Here is a 17,774-nt window from a genome sequence, read left to right on the forward strand (position 1 = left end):
GGCGTCCTTAAACTCAGGTGCTCTTTGGAATAGTTAGCATATTTTCACAGCTGTGCTCATTGCAAATTCACAGCTGCGATCGCATTAACGTCCATCTGTGAATCAAGGCCTCAGTTAGTATAATTGTATAGTGGATTTACAGAGAAAAAAAGAAAGACTCTGTGTTGGGGCATCTTATTCAAACAGCAGGAATAGTAATAAAATGTTAATTTTAATTCAACATTAGAGTAAACATTTTTGTAAAATATTTGTGCTGATCTGAAAAATGGAGATGATCAATTAGCATGTACCCAACGCGCTTTGCCTGGATAGTTATATCTTCCTCAGGGAAAGGATAAGATATAACTCTATCCAGATGAAATGTGTTGGGTACTTGTTGGGTGGCCGTCTCCATTTCTCAGATAAGCACAAATATTTTACAAAAATTGCACGAGCATTACTATAAGTTTACTTAGGGGTCAATCCTAATAGGTGCGAATTGTGAGTAGCGAGTTTGTTTCTTTAAACTCGCACACTTCGCAGCGAAGCGTGCTCCCGAGAATTCTCCAATCCAATTCAAAATGCCTATTGCACTACTCGCAGCGGAAGAGTGCGAATTGACTGCCAAATGAGATTTGCGAGAAATGCATGAAAATGTGGGGAGATCATCCTGGACCCCCCAAAATGGATAATTTTGTTACCAGGACCGTATAAAAGGCTGTTTGTGGGCATTAGGAAGGTACTGTAGATTTTTAAATGGTGTCAAATTGCTGATTTGTGTTTTGTTTTTTAATGCAAGAAAATTATGTAAAACAACCTTTTTTCATTTAATCTCAAACTAATTAGATGAAAAATGCAAAAAAAATTAGGAAAAGGGTGATTTTGGTTTACCTTTAGAGTACCTTGAAAATTTTTAAAAATATTGTAATTAAATTTGGGTTGCCTAAACTAACAAAAAGTTGATTTTGGACCAATTTGGGGGAAAAAAAAATGTACCCCCAAAAATGCCATGTAATTATTGGACTAATTAAGCTAATTGGAAACTTCCAAATGCCTGATAAGTTATAAAGGGGGATGTCCAAGGGGTTCACCAAAGTGTCCCGACATTTTAACCATAAAATAAATATTTTCCTTTCCATCTCTCACCCTCAGGTAGGTGTGAATGGAAAAATGCGAATTCAGTCTGAGTTGCAAAATGAATTCGCTATGCGAATTCGAAGTGAAAATAGCAACTCGCACCTCGCTATTCGCACCCAATTGGATTGACACCATAGTGTGATTTTTGTAATTGAATTACACTAAGTATTATTGTTTGTTTTTCATGTTGAGATGTTTTATGGAGCAGTGAATAAAAGATATATATTCTTATCACAGGGATTACTTATGGAATTAGTTTGGATGTTCAGATGAGCTACATTATATTTATTTTTGGGACGGGTCCACTTTATATAATTTTTTTAAATATATTTTTTCACACTTTTGGTGATTGCCAAATATTATTGCACCAGGAGATGCCATTGTCTGTTTGTTTCACTTTCTTTTTATACAATAGGCCCTGATTAAGAGGTGGACACTAACTGATTGCATTGCCAATGCTGGTGCCGTTTAGCAATTATTTCATACTGCTCATGCGCAAATTAATCTGAAAACTTTCCGCCATGTGGGCGTCTTATGGACATGTCACATGTGTGTTTTTTAAAGCGGGCTGTGTTCTCAGATGCACAGCTGCTTCCGCATCAGTCACATTTAGATGGAGACACTGTACGGGTTGGTGGTGGAAGCAATGGTGTAACGATGGTGGACTGTCTATTTCCAACGGCGGAGTTACTGCATACAGGAGAGCAGAACATGGGTGTCACAGTGATTGCACTCTCCTGTGCTCGCACAAAGGAAGGCAGAAACTCGCATCTGCATATAATCGCACCAGCGACTCCACCAATCGTAGCTAGAGTGGTCGCAGAAATGTCCATCTTCATATCAGGCCCATAGTGCATAATATATAGATGAAGTATATTGATCATAATAATGGTGTGAGAAGGGATAATGTAATTTCAGAGCCCCCTACTATTTCCCCCCATCCTTGCCAACTACCGCCACACCGCACCCTACCAAGGGTCTAAAGAAATAATGGGGAGTTTAATAAAATAGGTGTAAAATGATGTTGCTGTGATGCAGGGTCCTGTGTGATACCCATTGCGGTGCCATCTATCTCCCTGGTGAGGAACTTGACTTCTCCCATATGGGATATTGCTGACCCCACAGTTATTACATCATTTTTTTATCTTAATTTTTAGAAGTTTTTTTTCCTGGTTTGTTTATGTAAAAAGATAAATATAATGTAATAATACAATCGTATATAGGTTTGCATGCATTTATGGATCACTGGGGTGTCATACAGGAAGGGCAGTGGTGAGACTGGTCTGAGGGGAAGGGGAAGAATAATGTGTATTCTCTGACCCGTCTATGATGGGAGAGTATTATTTAGACATTGTGGAAAATTAGGGATTTCATCATCTCAGCACACGGGGAGTTTTCCATTAAAGTTGGCATTTTAAATGTTGCAGCAATATCACCAATATTGTGCCGATGCCTGCAAATCTCCAGCTACAGTATTATGGTTGGCCTTGAGCGTTACCAGTATTTTCTGTCCATAGTTCCGCATCCTGACTTGTACAATAGGGTCCGGAATTATTAGCGCATCTGCACCAAACTTTTGAACACAGTTGTTAAAGGGTCTGCCAATAGTTCTACCTATAATCCAATAACGGGAAACTGCCATTGTCGGATGGGGCAAATTGCAGGGAGCTCATAGTAATAGTTTTCATTTATTGCAGCTACAGCTAGATTAATGGTCTCTATGTTATTAGAGGATTTGTGAGGGATAATAAAGGCCAAGAACACATCTAGGCTTATCCTACATCTGCTCCAACAATTACTGAATCTGGTGTTATCCTACTGCTACTCCCATCATTATATGGTGTTATCCTACTGCTACTCCCATCATTATCTGGTGTTATCCTACTGCTACTCCCATCATTATCTGGTGTTATCCTACTGCTACTCCCATCATTATCTGGTGTTATCCTACTGCTACTCCCATCATTATCTGGTGTTATCCTACTGCTACTCCCATCATTATCTGGTGTTATCCTACTGCTACTCCCATCATTATCTGGTGTTATCCTACTGCTACTCCCATCATTATCTGGTGTTATTCTACTGCTACTCCCATCTTTATCTGGTGTTATCCTACTGCTACTCCCATCTTTATCTGGTGTTATCCTACTGCTACTCCCATCATTATCTGGTGTTATCCTACTGCTACTCCCATCATTATCTGGTGTTATTCTACTGCTACTCCCATCTTTATCTAGTGTGATCCTACTGCTACTCCCATCATTATCTGGGGTTATCCTACTGCTACTCCCATCATTATCTGGGGTTATCCTACTGCTACTCCCATCATTATCTGGTGTTATCTTACTGCTACTCCCATCTTTATCTGGTGTTATCCTACTGCTACTCCCATCATTATCTGGGGTTATCCTACTGCTACTCCCATCATCTGGTGTTATCTTACTGCTACTCCCATCATTATCTGGTGTTATCCTACTGCTACTCCCATCATTATCTGGTGTTATCCTACTGCTACTCCCATCTTTATCTGGTGTTATCCTACTGCTACTCCCATCATTATCTGGGGTTATCCTACTGCTACTCCCATCATTATCTGGGGTTATCCTACTGCTACTCCCACCCTTCCTCTGGTGTTATTCTACTGCTACTCCCATCATAATCTGGGGTTATCTTACTGCTACTCCCATCATTATCTTGTGTTATCCTACTGCTACTCCCATCATCTGGTGTTATCTTACTGCTACTCCCATCATTATCTGGGGTTATTCTACTGCTACTCCCATCATTATCTGGGGTTATCTTACTGCTACTCCCATCATTATCTGGTGTTATCCTACTGCTACTCCCATCTTTATCTGGTGTTATCCTACTGCTACTCCCATCATTCTCCTGGGTTGGAGGATAAGAGTAGAGGTCTGTTGTATAAAACTCATATCATATTAAATCCATACTGTAGTAGATAACCTGATGAGGACATTACTTTCCCCACCAAGCTGTGTCTGCATTGGGTGGATAGATGATGTGTGGTTTCCCATTCAGACCCTCTGTGCCCCCCCACACTGAGGAGCCAGTACGGAAAAAAAGTACATTTATAATGTGACTCCTTCCATTGTTTAATATCGGCCATGATTTACCTGCGCTCATTGGGGTTCAGGGACTTGTTGCACTGACCCCCCCCTCCCCCAGCGGTGGACATTAGGGGATAGTAAGTACTGTGGCCGCTCATTGAATTAGTGAAAATGGTTTCTGCGCCGTGGTGAAGTAACTGCCAGTGGGTGCGGGGCTGTGGTGTGTGTGTGTTACCCATTCCCAGACCTTCTTCCTGGTGACTGATAGCCATGAGCAGCATAAAGAAAGAGATGAGACAGTGTTCCACCAGTCCCACCAGCTCAGAGACAAGTCAGCCATATTGAGGGTGGTCAGTGAGCCCCGATGCTAATCTACATCCGAACACCACATAGTAAAGGGATCCTCCGTCAGCTTTACTCATCCCAGAAGATTGTCACAGACTTTGTGTGTCGCATTGTTATATGGGAAATCACCACTGATTACATAAAGCTAAGAAGGCCAGCCTCTGTATTACCTGCACCAGTTATCACAGTGACAGTAGCTGACAAACAGCAGTAAGGTGCAATCAGCGCAGGTGCAGTCAGCGCAGGTGCAATCAGCGCAGGTGCAATCAGCCCGCTAGCTCACTACCAGCAGCTTTCCCAGGACACGGCCAGAGCCTCATAGCACCATATAGGATAATACGGCTCCAGGATCGTACAAAGCACAAATCATTCAGGACTCAGCACTAGAGAAATATGCAGCTTAAACTTGTTATTCCCAGTCAGATAAAGGCTACAGAGGAGGATAGAGACTTTCTGCAGCTCAGTGCAGGAGACTTTGGTTGCACTAATCCCTGAGAAGTTATAAAGTAGCCGTTTTGTCTGGCAGGAAATTGCTCATTGTCACCATTCCAGGAAGGAATCATTAGTTTTTTCTTGCAGAGAAGTCTGTTCTTACCAAGCTTTAATGTTCAATATATAAGTTTGGGCTTAGAACCCGGACATTATACCCAGGAGCTTCACCAGCTTTAGAGAGTGAACCAGCGAGAAATATGCAGCTGGACTGTACACTACATTTTATAGGGCCACGAGGTTAAAGCAATGTATAAGTTACTGTACACTACATTTTATAGGGCCACGAGGTTAAAGCAATGTATAAGTTACTGTACACTACATTTTATAGGGCCCCGAGGTTAAAGCAATGTATAAGTTACTGTACACTACACTTCATGGGTCCCCCAGGTTAAAGCAATGTATAAGTTACTGTACACTACAATTTATGGGTCCCCGAGGTTAAAGCAATGTATAAATTACTGTACACTATAATTTATGGGGCCCCGAGATTAAAGTAATGTATAAGTTACTGTACACTACAATTTATGGGGCCCCGAGGTTAAAGCAATGTATAAGTTACTGTACACTATAATTTATGGGGCCCCGAGATTAAAGTAATGTATAAGTTACTGTACACTACAGTTTATGGGGCCCCGAGGTTAAAGCAATGTATAAGTTACTGTACACTACAATTTATGGGGCCCCGAGGTTAAAGCAATGTATAAGTTACTGTACACTACAATTTATGGGTCCCCGAGGTTAAAGCAATGTATAAGTTACTGTACGCTACACTTTATGGGTCCCCGAGGTTAAACCAATGTATAAGTAACTGTACACTACACTTTATGGGGCCCCGAGGTTAAAGCAATGTATAAGTTACTGTACACTACACTTTATGGGTCCCCGAGGTTAAAGCAGTGTATAAGTTACTGTACGCTACACTTTATGGGTCCCCGAGGTTAAACCAATATATAAGTTACTGTACACTACACTTTATGGGTCCCCGAGGTTAAAGCAATGTATAAGTTACTGTACACTACACTTTATGGGTCCCCGAGGTTAAAGCAATGTATAAGTTACTGTACACTACACTTTATGGGGCCCCGAGGTTAAAGCAATGTATAAGTTACTGTACACTACACTTTATGGGGCCCCGAGGTTAAAGCAATGTATAAGTTACTGTACATTACACTTTATGGGGCCCGAGGTTAAAGCAATATATAAGTTACTGTACACTACACTTTATGGGTCCCCGAGGTTAAAGCAATGTATAAGTTACTGTACACTACACTTTATGGGTCCCCGAGGTTAAAGCAATGTATAAGTTACTGTACACTACACTTTATGGGGCCCCGAGGTTAAAGCAATGTATAAGTTACTGTACACTACACTTTATGGGGCCCCGAGGTTAAAGCAATATATAAGTTACTGTACACTACACTTTATGGGGCCCCAAGGTTAAAGCAATGTATAAGTTACTGTACACTACAATTTATGGGGCCCCGAGGTTAAAGCAATGTATAAGTTCCTGTACACTACACTTTATGGGGCCCGAGGTTAAAGCAATATATAAGTTACTGTACACTACACTTTATGGGGCCCGAGGTTAAAGCAATGTATAAGTTACTGTACACTACACTTTATGGGTCCCCGAGGTTAAAGCAGTGTATAAGTTACTGTACGCTACACTTTATGGGTCCCCGAGGTTAAAGCAATATATAAGTTACAGTACACTACACTTTATGGGTCCCTGAGATTAAAGCAATGTATAAGTTACTGTACACTACACTTTATGGGGCCCCGAGGTTAAAGCAATGTATAAGTTACTGTACACTACACTTTATGGGTCCCCGAGGTTAAAGCAATGTATAAGTTACTGTACACTACACTTTATGGGGCCCAGAGGTTAAAGCGATGTATAAATTACTGTATTGAACTTTGGCCCTGATTCAGAGCCGCTCGTTAACAGCAGTACGCTCGTTGCGTTCCGATGTTGACTAACCGCGCATGCATCGGTGTTACTCTGCGCATGTGCGTACGGCAGATTGCGAGCTTTTTTTGTCTCGTTCGTCAAATAGCGTACAGGAAGTGACATGTCAAATGTGATTGACAGAACAGGGCGTTTTTGGGTGTTGACGGGGGAGGAGATGGAAAAACGCAGGCGTGGCGAGGCGTTTTTGGGGCGTACATACATTAACAAATGCGAACGTCAAATGTGTTCATACCAACTCATACGTCACTGGATGATCCTCTTTCCCTTCAAAATGCTCGCACAGCTTAGGGGCTGGATAACTCTACCACAGTGGCGATGGCCTTCTCCTCCGTCCCGGCACTCCACTCCACGATGTAGCATCGATTAATCACGACTTGTCAGAAAATCAATTAGTGTTGGATTGAAAACCGGCTTGGTATGTGTTTGGAAAGCAGTTTTTTTGGATAGCACAAAACCGAACGCAGGTGGAAATCATAGCTGCTAATGTCTGGATTACACAATCAATTAGCGTACATTTGTGGGGGTGTATTTTGGCCGCAATGTGTTGTTTTTGGACTATTGTAACAATAATGTCATCATGTTTAGGTTTGGTGCCTCATTTTGTGTTTGCAAGGTGATTTTTCCTCCTTAGGTAATGTTTTGAACGTTCCTTAACGAGCCCTTTTTTTCCAATGTGTAATTTTTTAGGTTGAACGTTGTTGGCTTGTGGGCCCGGATTAAATGTAACCCATTTTTACAATAATGTCAGAATACAAAGTCGTACATTTGTTGTAAATTTATTGGTATCCCACAAAAAATAAATGCACATATTTAACTAAAACATTTTTCATTCCACAATATTTATTAATTGTGCAAACAATAATTTTTGGGTAAACGTAAATGCAAAAATTAAAAACAATTCACAAGAAAAGAGAGGGAAGTTTTGGCCAGAAAGGAATATGCGGCAAGCACAGAAGGAGTGTGGGAAAAGTAGCCAATGCTGTCACCGTTTTTTCACCCGTTTGGCTGGGGGAGGGAGGGCGCCAGACCGGGTCCGGGATGTCATCGGGCTGGCCTGTCCAGAGGCAGATGTTGTGGCCTCTGGACTAGGCACAGGGCCAGGTACATTTGGAGGATTGGCTGATGTTGTGCCAGAGGTGGAGGATCCTGATGTTCCGGCAGGAAGGGAGGTCGGCTCCACCATGTGCTGGCGAACGAGCTGCTCCAGGGCAGTGGCGATGCGGATGTTGGCCCTGGTATTTTCCGCCAGGGCCTGGCCAATGGTCACGTTGGCCGCAGCATTTTGCTCCAGGGCCTCAGCCACCCGTACCAGACTGGCGTCCATCCTCTGCAGAATCTCCGTATGGAAATCCGATTTAAAATTGAGTTCTGTGAGGAGGGACACTGCCTGCGAGGGGGATTGCCCTGGACTGGCTTCTGCAGGGTCCTCAGCCGGATGTACTGGTTCCTCCCCTGCAGAGCCAGCAGAAATTCTGTGGCCAAGGCTCCCCTCTTGAGCAGACTCATCCGCCTGTGTCTCTGTTGGAAAAATGAGAAAAGACTCACATTAGAATCTACATATTGGCACAATAACATTTCAGAGTTGGTGACATCACAACATTTACCTGGGACGACATGAGGAGCCGCAAAGTCTGGCATGTCCGTATCCATGTTGGACACGCCAAACACCTCCACAGGCTGCACACACCCCTGTGCCAGCTCTTCTAAATCAGTCAACTCCAATGACACAGGGGTGGGACCCCCACCTGTCCCCGTTGCATGCCTAGCACTGTCCGCCAGTTTTTGCTTCAGGCGATATTTGAAGTCGGTCCATCTGTGGGATGAAATTGGAACTATTATCCTTTTGTTTAAAATGGGTTTTGGTTTTAGGGGGGGCAAGTGTTTACTTACCGCCGTTTGACATCCCGGGCTAGACAGACATAATCACCCACCCTATTGACATCCACGGCTACCTCTTCCCACATTCTCCACTTCTGGCTAGCACTCATATTCCTGTCTGCCTGTGGCAGGATGTCCACACACTTCTGAATCAAAACCTCCATCTCCTTTCTTGTGAATTGTGGCTGCCTTTTCTTTTTGGCAGCTTTGCCCGGAAAACTGGGCCCAGCAGCCTCTTCCATGTCATCCTCCTCACCTATTTGTGTAATTTTGGAGAATTGTCAACTTCACAACTTGCACAATATTATGTTTCTAATTAATCATTGAGTCAAAATGCCTGAAATACTTACCGCCAGACTGTTGTCCATTGTTTCCCTGGTCTGTAGCCATGTCTGAGCTCCAAACAAGAAATACACCAGAATGTTTGTTTTGGCTCGTGACGTATTTATACATGCGACCTTATTTTTCGGCCGCATCATTGATTGTGCGTTCCTATGATCCCTCCTTAATTTGTGCGGGAAACTAAACACTATTTATGGCTTGGTGCGTCTTGAGTCGAGGTGGCGTTTTTTGAATGTTGGAGGTTACGTTGGTTGAGTTGATTGTTGGCTGGTGTAGGAGTTTTCGTGTTTTGAAGTTTTTTTTTTGGATATCTTCGTTTTTTTTAGTTCCGTTCGCTTTTTTTTGTTTCTACTTTTTTTGGCGGTTTCCAGTTTGAGTAAGTTTTGGGAAGTCAAACTTTGGTTCAATTTGTGTCTCCTTCTGTTTATGATTTTTATAAATTAGTTTTGGCGTCATTTCATCTCTCTTAGGTTTTATTTTGGCTCTGCCCCAAAGACCTTTTGATCCGGATTCTAATATATTATCTCTTGGTAAGTTCATTTGTTAAATTGTTTTGTAAATTTTCTTGTTTGTCTTTACGCAACTTTGGTTGGCCTTACACATGTAACCTTTGATTTTCAAAATTCGAAGTTTTTTTTTTTTTTTTTGGTTTTTATGTGCGTTTTTCTAACTTGTATTTGCGAACTAATTAGCGCATTTTTACTACTTACTATTGTGACTTGTATTTGCTAACTAATTAGCGCATTTTTACTACTTACTATTGTGACTTGTATTTGCGAACTAATTAGCGCATTTTTACTAGTTACTATTGTGACTTGTATTTGCGAACTAATTAGCGCATTTTTACTACTTACTATTGTGACTTGTATTTGCGAACTAATTAGCGCATTTTTACTACTTACTATTGTGACTTGTATTTGCGAACTAATTAGCGCATTTTTACTACTTACTATTGTGACTTGTATTTGCGAACTAATTAGCGCATTTTTACTACTTACTACTGTGACTTGTATTTGCGAACTAATTAGCACATTTTTACTACTTACTACTGTGACTTGTATTTGCGAACTAATTAGCGCATTTTTACTACTTACTATTGTGTCTTGTATTTGCGAACTAATTAGCGCATTTTTACTACTTACTATTGTGACTAGTATTTGCGAACTAATTAGCGCATTGTGAAATGCTTATTCATCCCTTAAAATTGTTTGTGTTTTCTCGGTAGCATTTGTTGCTTACATTTGGCCTCAATTTGACGTAGTGTGCGCAACGTCGTTTTGCTCTTTGCCCAAATGTGTGTGTGTCCCCCTTTATGTTTTGTCTTGCTTAAATTTTTTATACAGAAATGGCCAGCATAAAATGATGTATATTTATGTTGTGATTTTTTCCAGTTTCAACATATCATGACAATACCCCGGCATGTAAGCATCAATGGATGGTATCTTCAAGCTAAGCAATAATTTTTATTTTTGGGGTGGGGTAAAAAGCCTGACATTCCAATCTTGCCATTTCAGGTTGATATGGGTTGGATTGTTCTGGCCCTGCTCCCGGAAGCCGACCAACCTCAATCTCGTCCCAGGCATAGGCATCGTAGGCATGAAAGGCCCCAGATATTTCGAACACGTGTCACCCTTTTTGGAATGCCCGATGATGAGGTTTTAAGACGCTACCGTCTTCCACCAAAAATCATCATAGACACTCTCTCATTAATAGAGAGTGATCTTGAGCGGCAAATTGACAGTCCTACAGCAGTACCACCACTTACGCAATTTATGGCGGTGTTACATTTCTGTGCCTCAGGATCGTTCCAAACAACGGTGGGAATAGTGGCGGGCATCTCACAATCCTCCTTTTCCTGGATCCTGAGGGCAGTGATGGAGGCACTTTTCATACACCTCCATCATTTTATTCAAATGCCTTTGGATATGGGTGCCCTTAGTGTGGCCAAGGCCAATTTTTACCAAATAGCTGGCTTCCCACACATCATAGGGGTTGTGGATGGTACTCACATACCACTTCAGCCTCCAGCATGGCTGGAGGCAATATTTAGAAACCAGAAATACTATCACTCCCTCAATGTAATGGTGGTATGTGATGCCTCCCTCCAGATCCTGTCCCTGAATGCAAAATTACCAGGAAGTGCACATGACTCCTTTGTCATCCGGCAATCAGGGATATGGCACAAATTAACCAACCTACAAGCTGGTGATGCGTGGCTTCTGGGTAAGTGGAGACCTTTAGTACATAACAATGTTAAGCTTCATACAGAGTGAGCCTGATGTTGACTATTCTTTTTCACAGGAGACAGTGGCTACCCTTGCACTCCTTATTTGGCTCCCACACCAGGGCCACAAAGTGAGCATAATTCCGCACTTACAGCCACCAGGCAAGTGGTGGAGCACTGTATCAGCCTTTTAAAAGGCCGATTCAGATGCCTCCACCGCTCTGGTGGCGAGCTCATGTATTTGCCGGATATGGTTTCAAAAATTGTGGTCCTGTGTGGGATATTTCACAACATCGCCATAAGGAGTGGTGTCCCAATGCAGCCAGAGGATGCCTTACCTGAGGATGGCCCCCCCGAGGTTGGTCGGAGGTCAGTATGTGGGGGGGCCATACGCGATGATGTGGTGGCCAGATTTTTTAGGTAATTATTGACAAAACAACAGTGTTTATACCTAATGTGGTAGGGTTTGTTTGAGAACAGCTAATTATTTATTTTTATTTTCTCCATCTTCTGTTTTTTCACATAATCTTTGGCACTCCAATGATGACTACTTCCTGCTCCCCTTAAAAAACCTGTATGTGGACATTTTGGGGATATATTCTGGAACCCATATTGCAACGCCATATTTGTGGAATCATGTTGGCATGGTCCTTCGTCAACCAGTTCTTGATTTGTTGTTTTTTTATTTGGTTTTGTTGGTATGTGTTGTATTTGTGATTATCACTGTGTGTTTTGTTTGTGAGTGACCACTTTGATTTTTCAGTTATGTTGTGAGTAAATGTTTGGAGAGTGAAATGTTGTACCTTTTTTGGAACGTTACAAGCAAGTGTAACCAGGTTCACACACGTTACATTTGACTAAGGGGTAATCCAGTACTGACGCCAGTTGAGCTAAAATGTAATCAGGGTCCAAACCAACACCCAAAGGAAGCCTGTACAATCATTTGGCTTCGTAAGATTGGCCTAAGCAGCTTGCACCCCAACTAGGAACCTGTAAAATGTAGTAATATCTAATTGTGACTACACCAAAAAAGGGAAATGAGATTGTTACTGTAAGGTGTTTCTTGTGGCTGTTTTACATAAAAATACAACACACAATCTTAGTGTCAAAAAATGGAAATCCTTGCAGGAAGAGTCTACTTATGTCAGGGTAAACAATCTGTGATTTTGAAAAAACGAATGAGCCAGAACGTTACTTCGAAAATAACACTTTATTTTTAAAATGGGCCAAAAAAAAAAAAAAACTAATCCCTAAGGAGGACCGACATACGGTCAAGGACCACCTGCACCCCGATTATATTGTGGCGCATCCGGGCCATACAGGTGGATAATTCTGCCCGACGCCTCTGTTCCTCTGTGGGTGAGAAAAGTGTGGGGATTAATACAACAATACTGAAACCACATTAAAAAACAAGCCAAAACCAAAACCCAACAAAAAAAAAACATAATTACACCATTAAAACACATCAAACTAAAATGGTGTAGGCCAAAAATAGAAGGCCAATGTAGAAATTCCGACAGGTGTGATATGTGTATGTTGAAATCAGCAGTAACAGGTAAAGGCAATCGCCAAAATCCCCAAAAGTGTAGCCAAAAACCCCCAAAAAAGGAACCACATATGATTACACACAAACAGTTTGTGTCGATAAAAAAACGCAAAGAAAAACATACCGGAAGATCCAACGCCAGCCCCGGAAGGCCCTCTTTCGTCCTCCTCGGAGGTGCCTCCATTCCCCAAAGATCGGGGCGGGGTAATGACTGACTCCGGGGAGGGGGTAATTCTAAGAGGGGTGGTTGGAGGAGAGGGGGAATTGGGACGGAGGGGAAGGAGGCCCGAAATTTCAGCCTGAGGGTCTTGGAAGGCTGGGGACGAGTGGGGAATAGGGGAATTACTGTTAGTGGAGTGTTGGCTGGGGGTTGGGGAGAGTGGCCGTGAGCACCGTCTGGCCGGACGATGACAGCGTAGTCTTCGCTGGGCCCCTAAAAGATGTGAAACAAATTGTGGTTAGTTTCAACACAAATCCGCGAAAAAAACCATTTTCGAATCCCCCCCCAAAAAATTAACCATGCAGATATGAGTACAATGAATAAATATGAAATACAGGGAAAACATGGCCATGCAGATATGAGTACAATGAATAAATATGAAATACAGGGAAAACATGGCCATGCAGATATGAGTACAATGAATAAATATGAAATACAGGGAAAACATGGCCATGCAGATATGAGTACAATGAATAAATATGAAATACAGGGAAAACATGGCCATGCAGATATGAGTACAATGAATAAATATGAAATACAGGGAAAACATGGCCATGCAGATATGAGTACAATGAATAAATATGAAATACAGGGAAAACATGGCCATGCAGATATGAGTACAATGAATAAATATGAAATACAGGGAAAACATGGCCATGCAGATATGAGTACAATGAATAAATATGAAAGACAGGGAAAACATGGCCATGCAGTTAGGGCCACAAAGACAAACATGAAAACCACAATCCATAAAACTTACTTTCGGCGATCTGCATGCGAAAGCATGCCAGCAAGCGGGGCGTCCGCTGTTGCAGGTCCGACCACCTGCGCTCCAGCTGCCCGATCTGGCGGCGTGAGCCGAAGGAGCGCAGGCGGGCCCGTACCTTCGCATATGCGGAACGCTTTTCGCGGTTGGTGATGGGTGGAGGCTGGCTGGTGAACCGCCTATCCATGACCTCTGTTAGCACCAGCAGCTCGCGCCTGGTGAATGCGGAGGCTCTCATGATGGCAATGGTGTTTTTCATAAAAATCATTTTTGATAAAGTGCCCCAAAATTTTATGATTGGCTAATGTATTTGGGTAATTAACAGGACCAATTCTATTGGTTAGTGTATGAGTCATGTGTTCGCCAGGGCCAGAAATCTCTTGAGACTTATGATAGGCTTGATGCAGTGACATGCGTAAGCTAATTTAAATAAAGAAATGAACTCCGGGAAATATGCGGGTAGAAAAACAAATAGAACAATTATTTAATTGGCTCTAACATGTATTTTGACAATTTAAAGCGAATGTTTAAGCCGTACGTATTCTGCGGGTAAACACAAACACGGACATAAATAAAGTTTATTGCATTGTGTTAAAAAAAAAAAACAATTAAGCTAATTGATATATTGATTGGCATGATACGATTGAGGGAGGTAGGCAGAATAAACGAGCAGTTAATCGAAATCTGACAGTCCAACTTCCGGGTAGTACTAGTGCGTGGGTTCCCTTCAAGCCACTTTGGGGATGTACGCTCGCTATTTGGCACGCTCGTTAGTTAGAGGAGGGGTCGCTTGAGTTTGGGGAGGATGTTTGTCTGCGTGCGAAAATACGAGCGTGTGCTTGAATTTAAATATTTTTTTACGTACGCCGAAAGTACGAACTGTCACTTGCGTCCGGGTCTGAATGAGGGCCTTTGTCAGATACTGTGGAAATTGTAATCTGTAACCTGCATTTTTTCTTAAATTGTTCACAACGTATAAATGGTTCTGCTCTAAGTTTATTTTATTAAAAGGAAAGTGCAAGTGCATCCATGTATTAGTACCAAGATTTCACTATAATGTACAATTGACTCCGCTGATTGACCAGAAGTTTTTCCAGCCAGAGAAGTTTATAAAGCAAAGGTCCAGCTGAATAAATATAATTATTGTTGTCTCAAGTGAAAGTTATTGTTAAAAACTATCATTTATATTGTGCATAGAAACTGTTTGGATTAGATATAAACATTTGAAGTAACAGGAACTTTTCTCTGTTTCCTCTAAGTGTAAACTTGAGCCAATAAATACTTTGCTAGAGAAAGACCCTGGACATAGTGTCTGTGTGAGGGTGACACCAATAGCACAACCTGTATCGGTCAGACCATGGACATAGCACAGCGCATATCCCTACTTACCTCAACTTCTGATACTTACCTTTAGCCAAAAGCCTACACTGTACTTACCTGAGTATGACATATGTCTACAGGAGTGGGGTCAGTAATCTCTCCCCTGATAATGACACCACATTTCTCTCTACATCTAAGTTGGGGAACGGTGACCTGAAGACAAGATGCTGCCCAGAAAAAAGCTGCTGACTTTGGAATCAATGAATCAGAGTGTTCTAGACATCAGCGTCGCCATCTTGGGATCCCTGTCAGTCCGAGCTGTGGAGATCCAGAGAGAGATTGAGGAGGTAACAGAACTAAGGCTCACTTTAGCTGGTGCAACTTAGCTTTGGCCGATCAGTTGTCTCTACCACAATATGACATAGCTAAGAGTAGGACCTAAGTGTCTCTACCACAATGTGACATAGCTAAGTGTAGGACCTAAGTGTCTCTACCACAATGTGACATAGCTAAGTGTAGGATGTAAGTGTCTCTACCACAATGTGACATAGCTAAGTGTAGGACCTAAGTGTATCTACCACAATGTGACATAGCTAAGTGTAGGATGTAAGTGTCTCTACCACAATATGACATAGCTAAGTGTAGGACCTAAGTATCTCAACCACAATGTGACATAGCTAAGTGTAGGATGTAAGTGTCTCTACCACAATATGACATAGCTAAGTGTAGGATGTAAGTGTCTCTACCACAATATGACATAGCTAAGTGTAGGATGTAAGTGTCTCTACCACAATATGACATAGCTAAGTGTAGGATGTAAGTGTCTCTACCACAATATGACATAGCTAAGTGTAGGATGTAAGTGTCTCTACCACAATATGACATAGCTAAGTGTAGGACCTAAGTGTCTCTACCACAATGTGAAATAGCTAAGTGTAGGACCTAAGTGTCTCTACCACAATGTGACATAGCTAAGTGTAGGATGTAAGTGTCTCTACCACAATGTGACATAGCTAAGTGTAGGACCGAAGTGTCTCTACCACAATATGACATAGCTAAGAGTAGGATGTAAGTGTCTCTACCACAATATGACATAGCTAAGTGTAGGACCTAAGTGTCTCTACCACAATGTGACATAGCTAAGTGTAGGACCTAAGTGTCTCTACCACAATATGACATAGCTAAGTGTAGGACCTAAGTGTCTCTACCACAATATGACATAGCTAAGTGTAGGATGCAAGTGTCTCTACCACAATGTGACATAGCTAAGTGTAGGACCTAAGTGTCTCTACCACAATGTGACATAGCTAAGTGTAGGATGTAAGTGTCTCTACCACAATGTGACATAGCTAAGTGTAGGCTGTAAGTGTCTCTACCACAATGTGACATAGATAAGTGTAGGACCTAAGTGTCTCTACCACAATATGACATAGCTAAGTGTTGGATGTAAGTGTCTCTACCACAATGTGACAAAGCTAAGTGTAGGATGTAAGTGTCTCTACCACAATGTGAGATAGCTAAGTGTAGGACCTAAGTGTCTCAACCACAATGTTACATAGCTAAGTGTAGGACCTAAGTGTCTCTACCACAATGTGACATAGCTAAGTGTAGGATGTAAGTGTCTCTACCACAATATTACATAGCTAAGTGTAGGATGTAAGTGTCTCTACCACAATATGACATAGCTAAGTGTAGGATGTAAGTGTCTCTACCACAATATGACATAGCTAAGTGTAGGACCTAAGTGTCTCTACCACAATGTGAAATAGCTAAGTGTAGGACCTAAGTGTCTCTATCACAATGTGACATAGCTAAGAGTAGGATGTAAGTGTCTCTACCACAATGTGACATAGCTAAGTGTAGGACCTAAGTGTCTCTACCACAATATGACATAGCTAAGAGTAGGATGTAAGTGTCTCTACCACAATATGACATAGCTAAGTGTAGGACCTAAGTGTCTCTACCACAATATGACATAGCTAAGTGTAGGACCTAAGTGTCTCTACCACAATATGACATAGCTAAGTGTAGGATGTAAGTGTCTCTACCACAATGTGACATAGCTAAGTGTAGGACCTAAATGTCTCTACCACAATGTGACATAGCTAAGTGTAGGATGTAAGTGTCTCTACCACAATGTGGCAAAGCTAAGTGTAGAATGTAAGTGTCTCTACCGCAATATGACATAGCTAAGTGTAGGATGTAAGTGTCTCTACCACAATGTGACATAGCTAAGTGTAGGACCTAAGTGTCTCTACCACAATGTGACATAGCTAAGTGTAGGATGTAAGTGTCTCTACCACAATGTGACAAAGCTAAGTGTAGGATGTAAGTGTCTCTACCACAATGTGACATAGCTAAGTGTAGGACCTAAGTGTCTCTACCACAATGTTACATAGCTAAGTGTAGGATGTAAGTGTCTCTACCACAATATGACATAGCTAAGTGTAGGACCTAAGTGTCTCTACCACAATATGACATAGCT

General features: G+C 41.8%; 1 protein-coding gene across 1 annotated transcript in view; it reads left to right on the forward strand.

Annotated features, from left to right (window-relative positions):
* Window positions 1-15,513: 15,513 nt before the first annotated feature.
* The window catches only part of LOC148442167 (alanine aminotransferase 2-like), a 384,891-nt gene continuing 382,630 nt past the window's right edge, over window positions 15,514-17,774 (forward strand). The window contains exon 1 of the mRNA XM_088464134.1: window positions 15,514-15,636. Coding sequence (XP_088320260.1) covers window positions 15,514-15,636 — 123 coding nt within the window. The remainder of the gene's footprint in view (window positions 15,637-17,774) is intronic.

The sequence above is a fragment of the Taudactylus pleione genome, unplaced genomic scaffold, assembly GCF_031769625.1.
Source record: "Taudactylus pleione unplaced genomic scaffold, aTauple2 ptg001597l, whole genome shotgun sequence".
Taxonomy (NCBI): domain Eukaryota; kingdom Metazoa; phylum Chordata; class Amphibia; order Anura; family Myobatrachidae; genus Taudactylus; species Taudactylus pleione.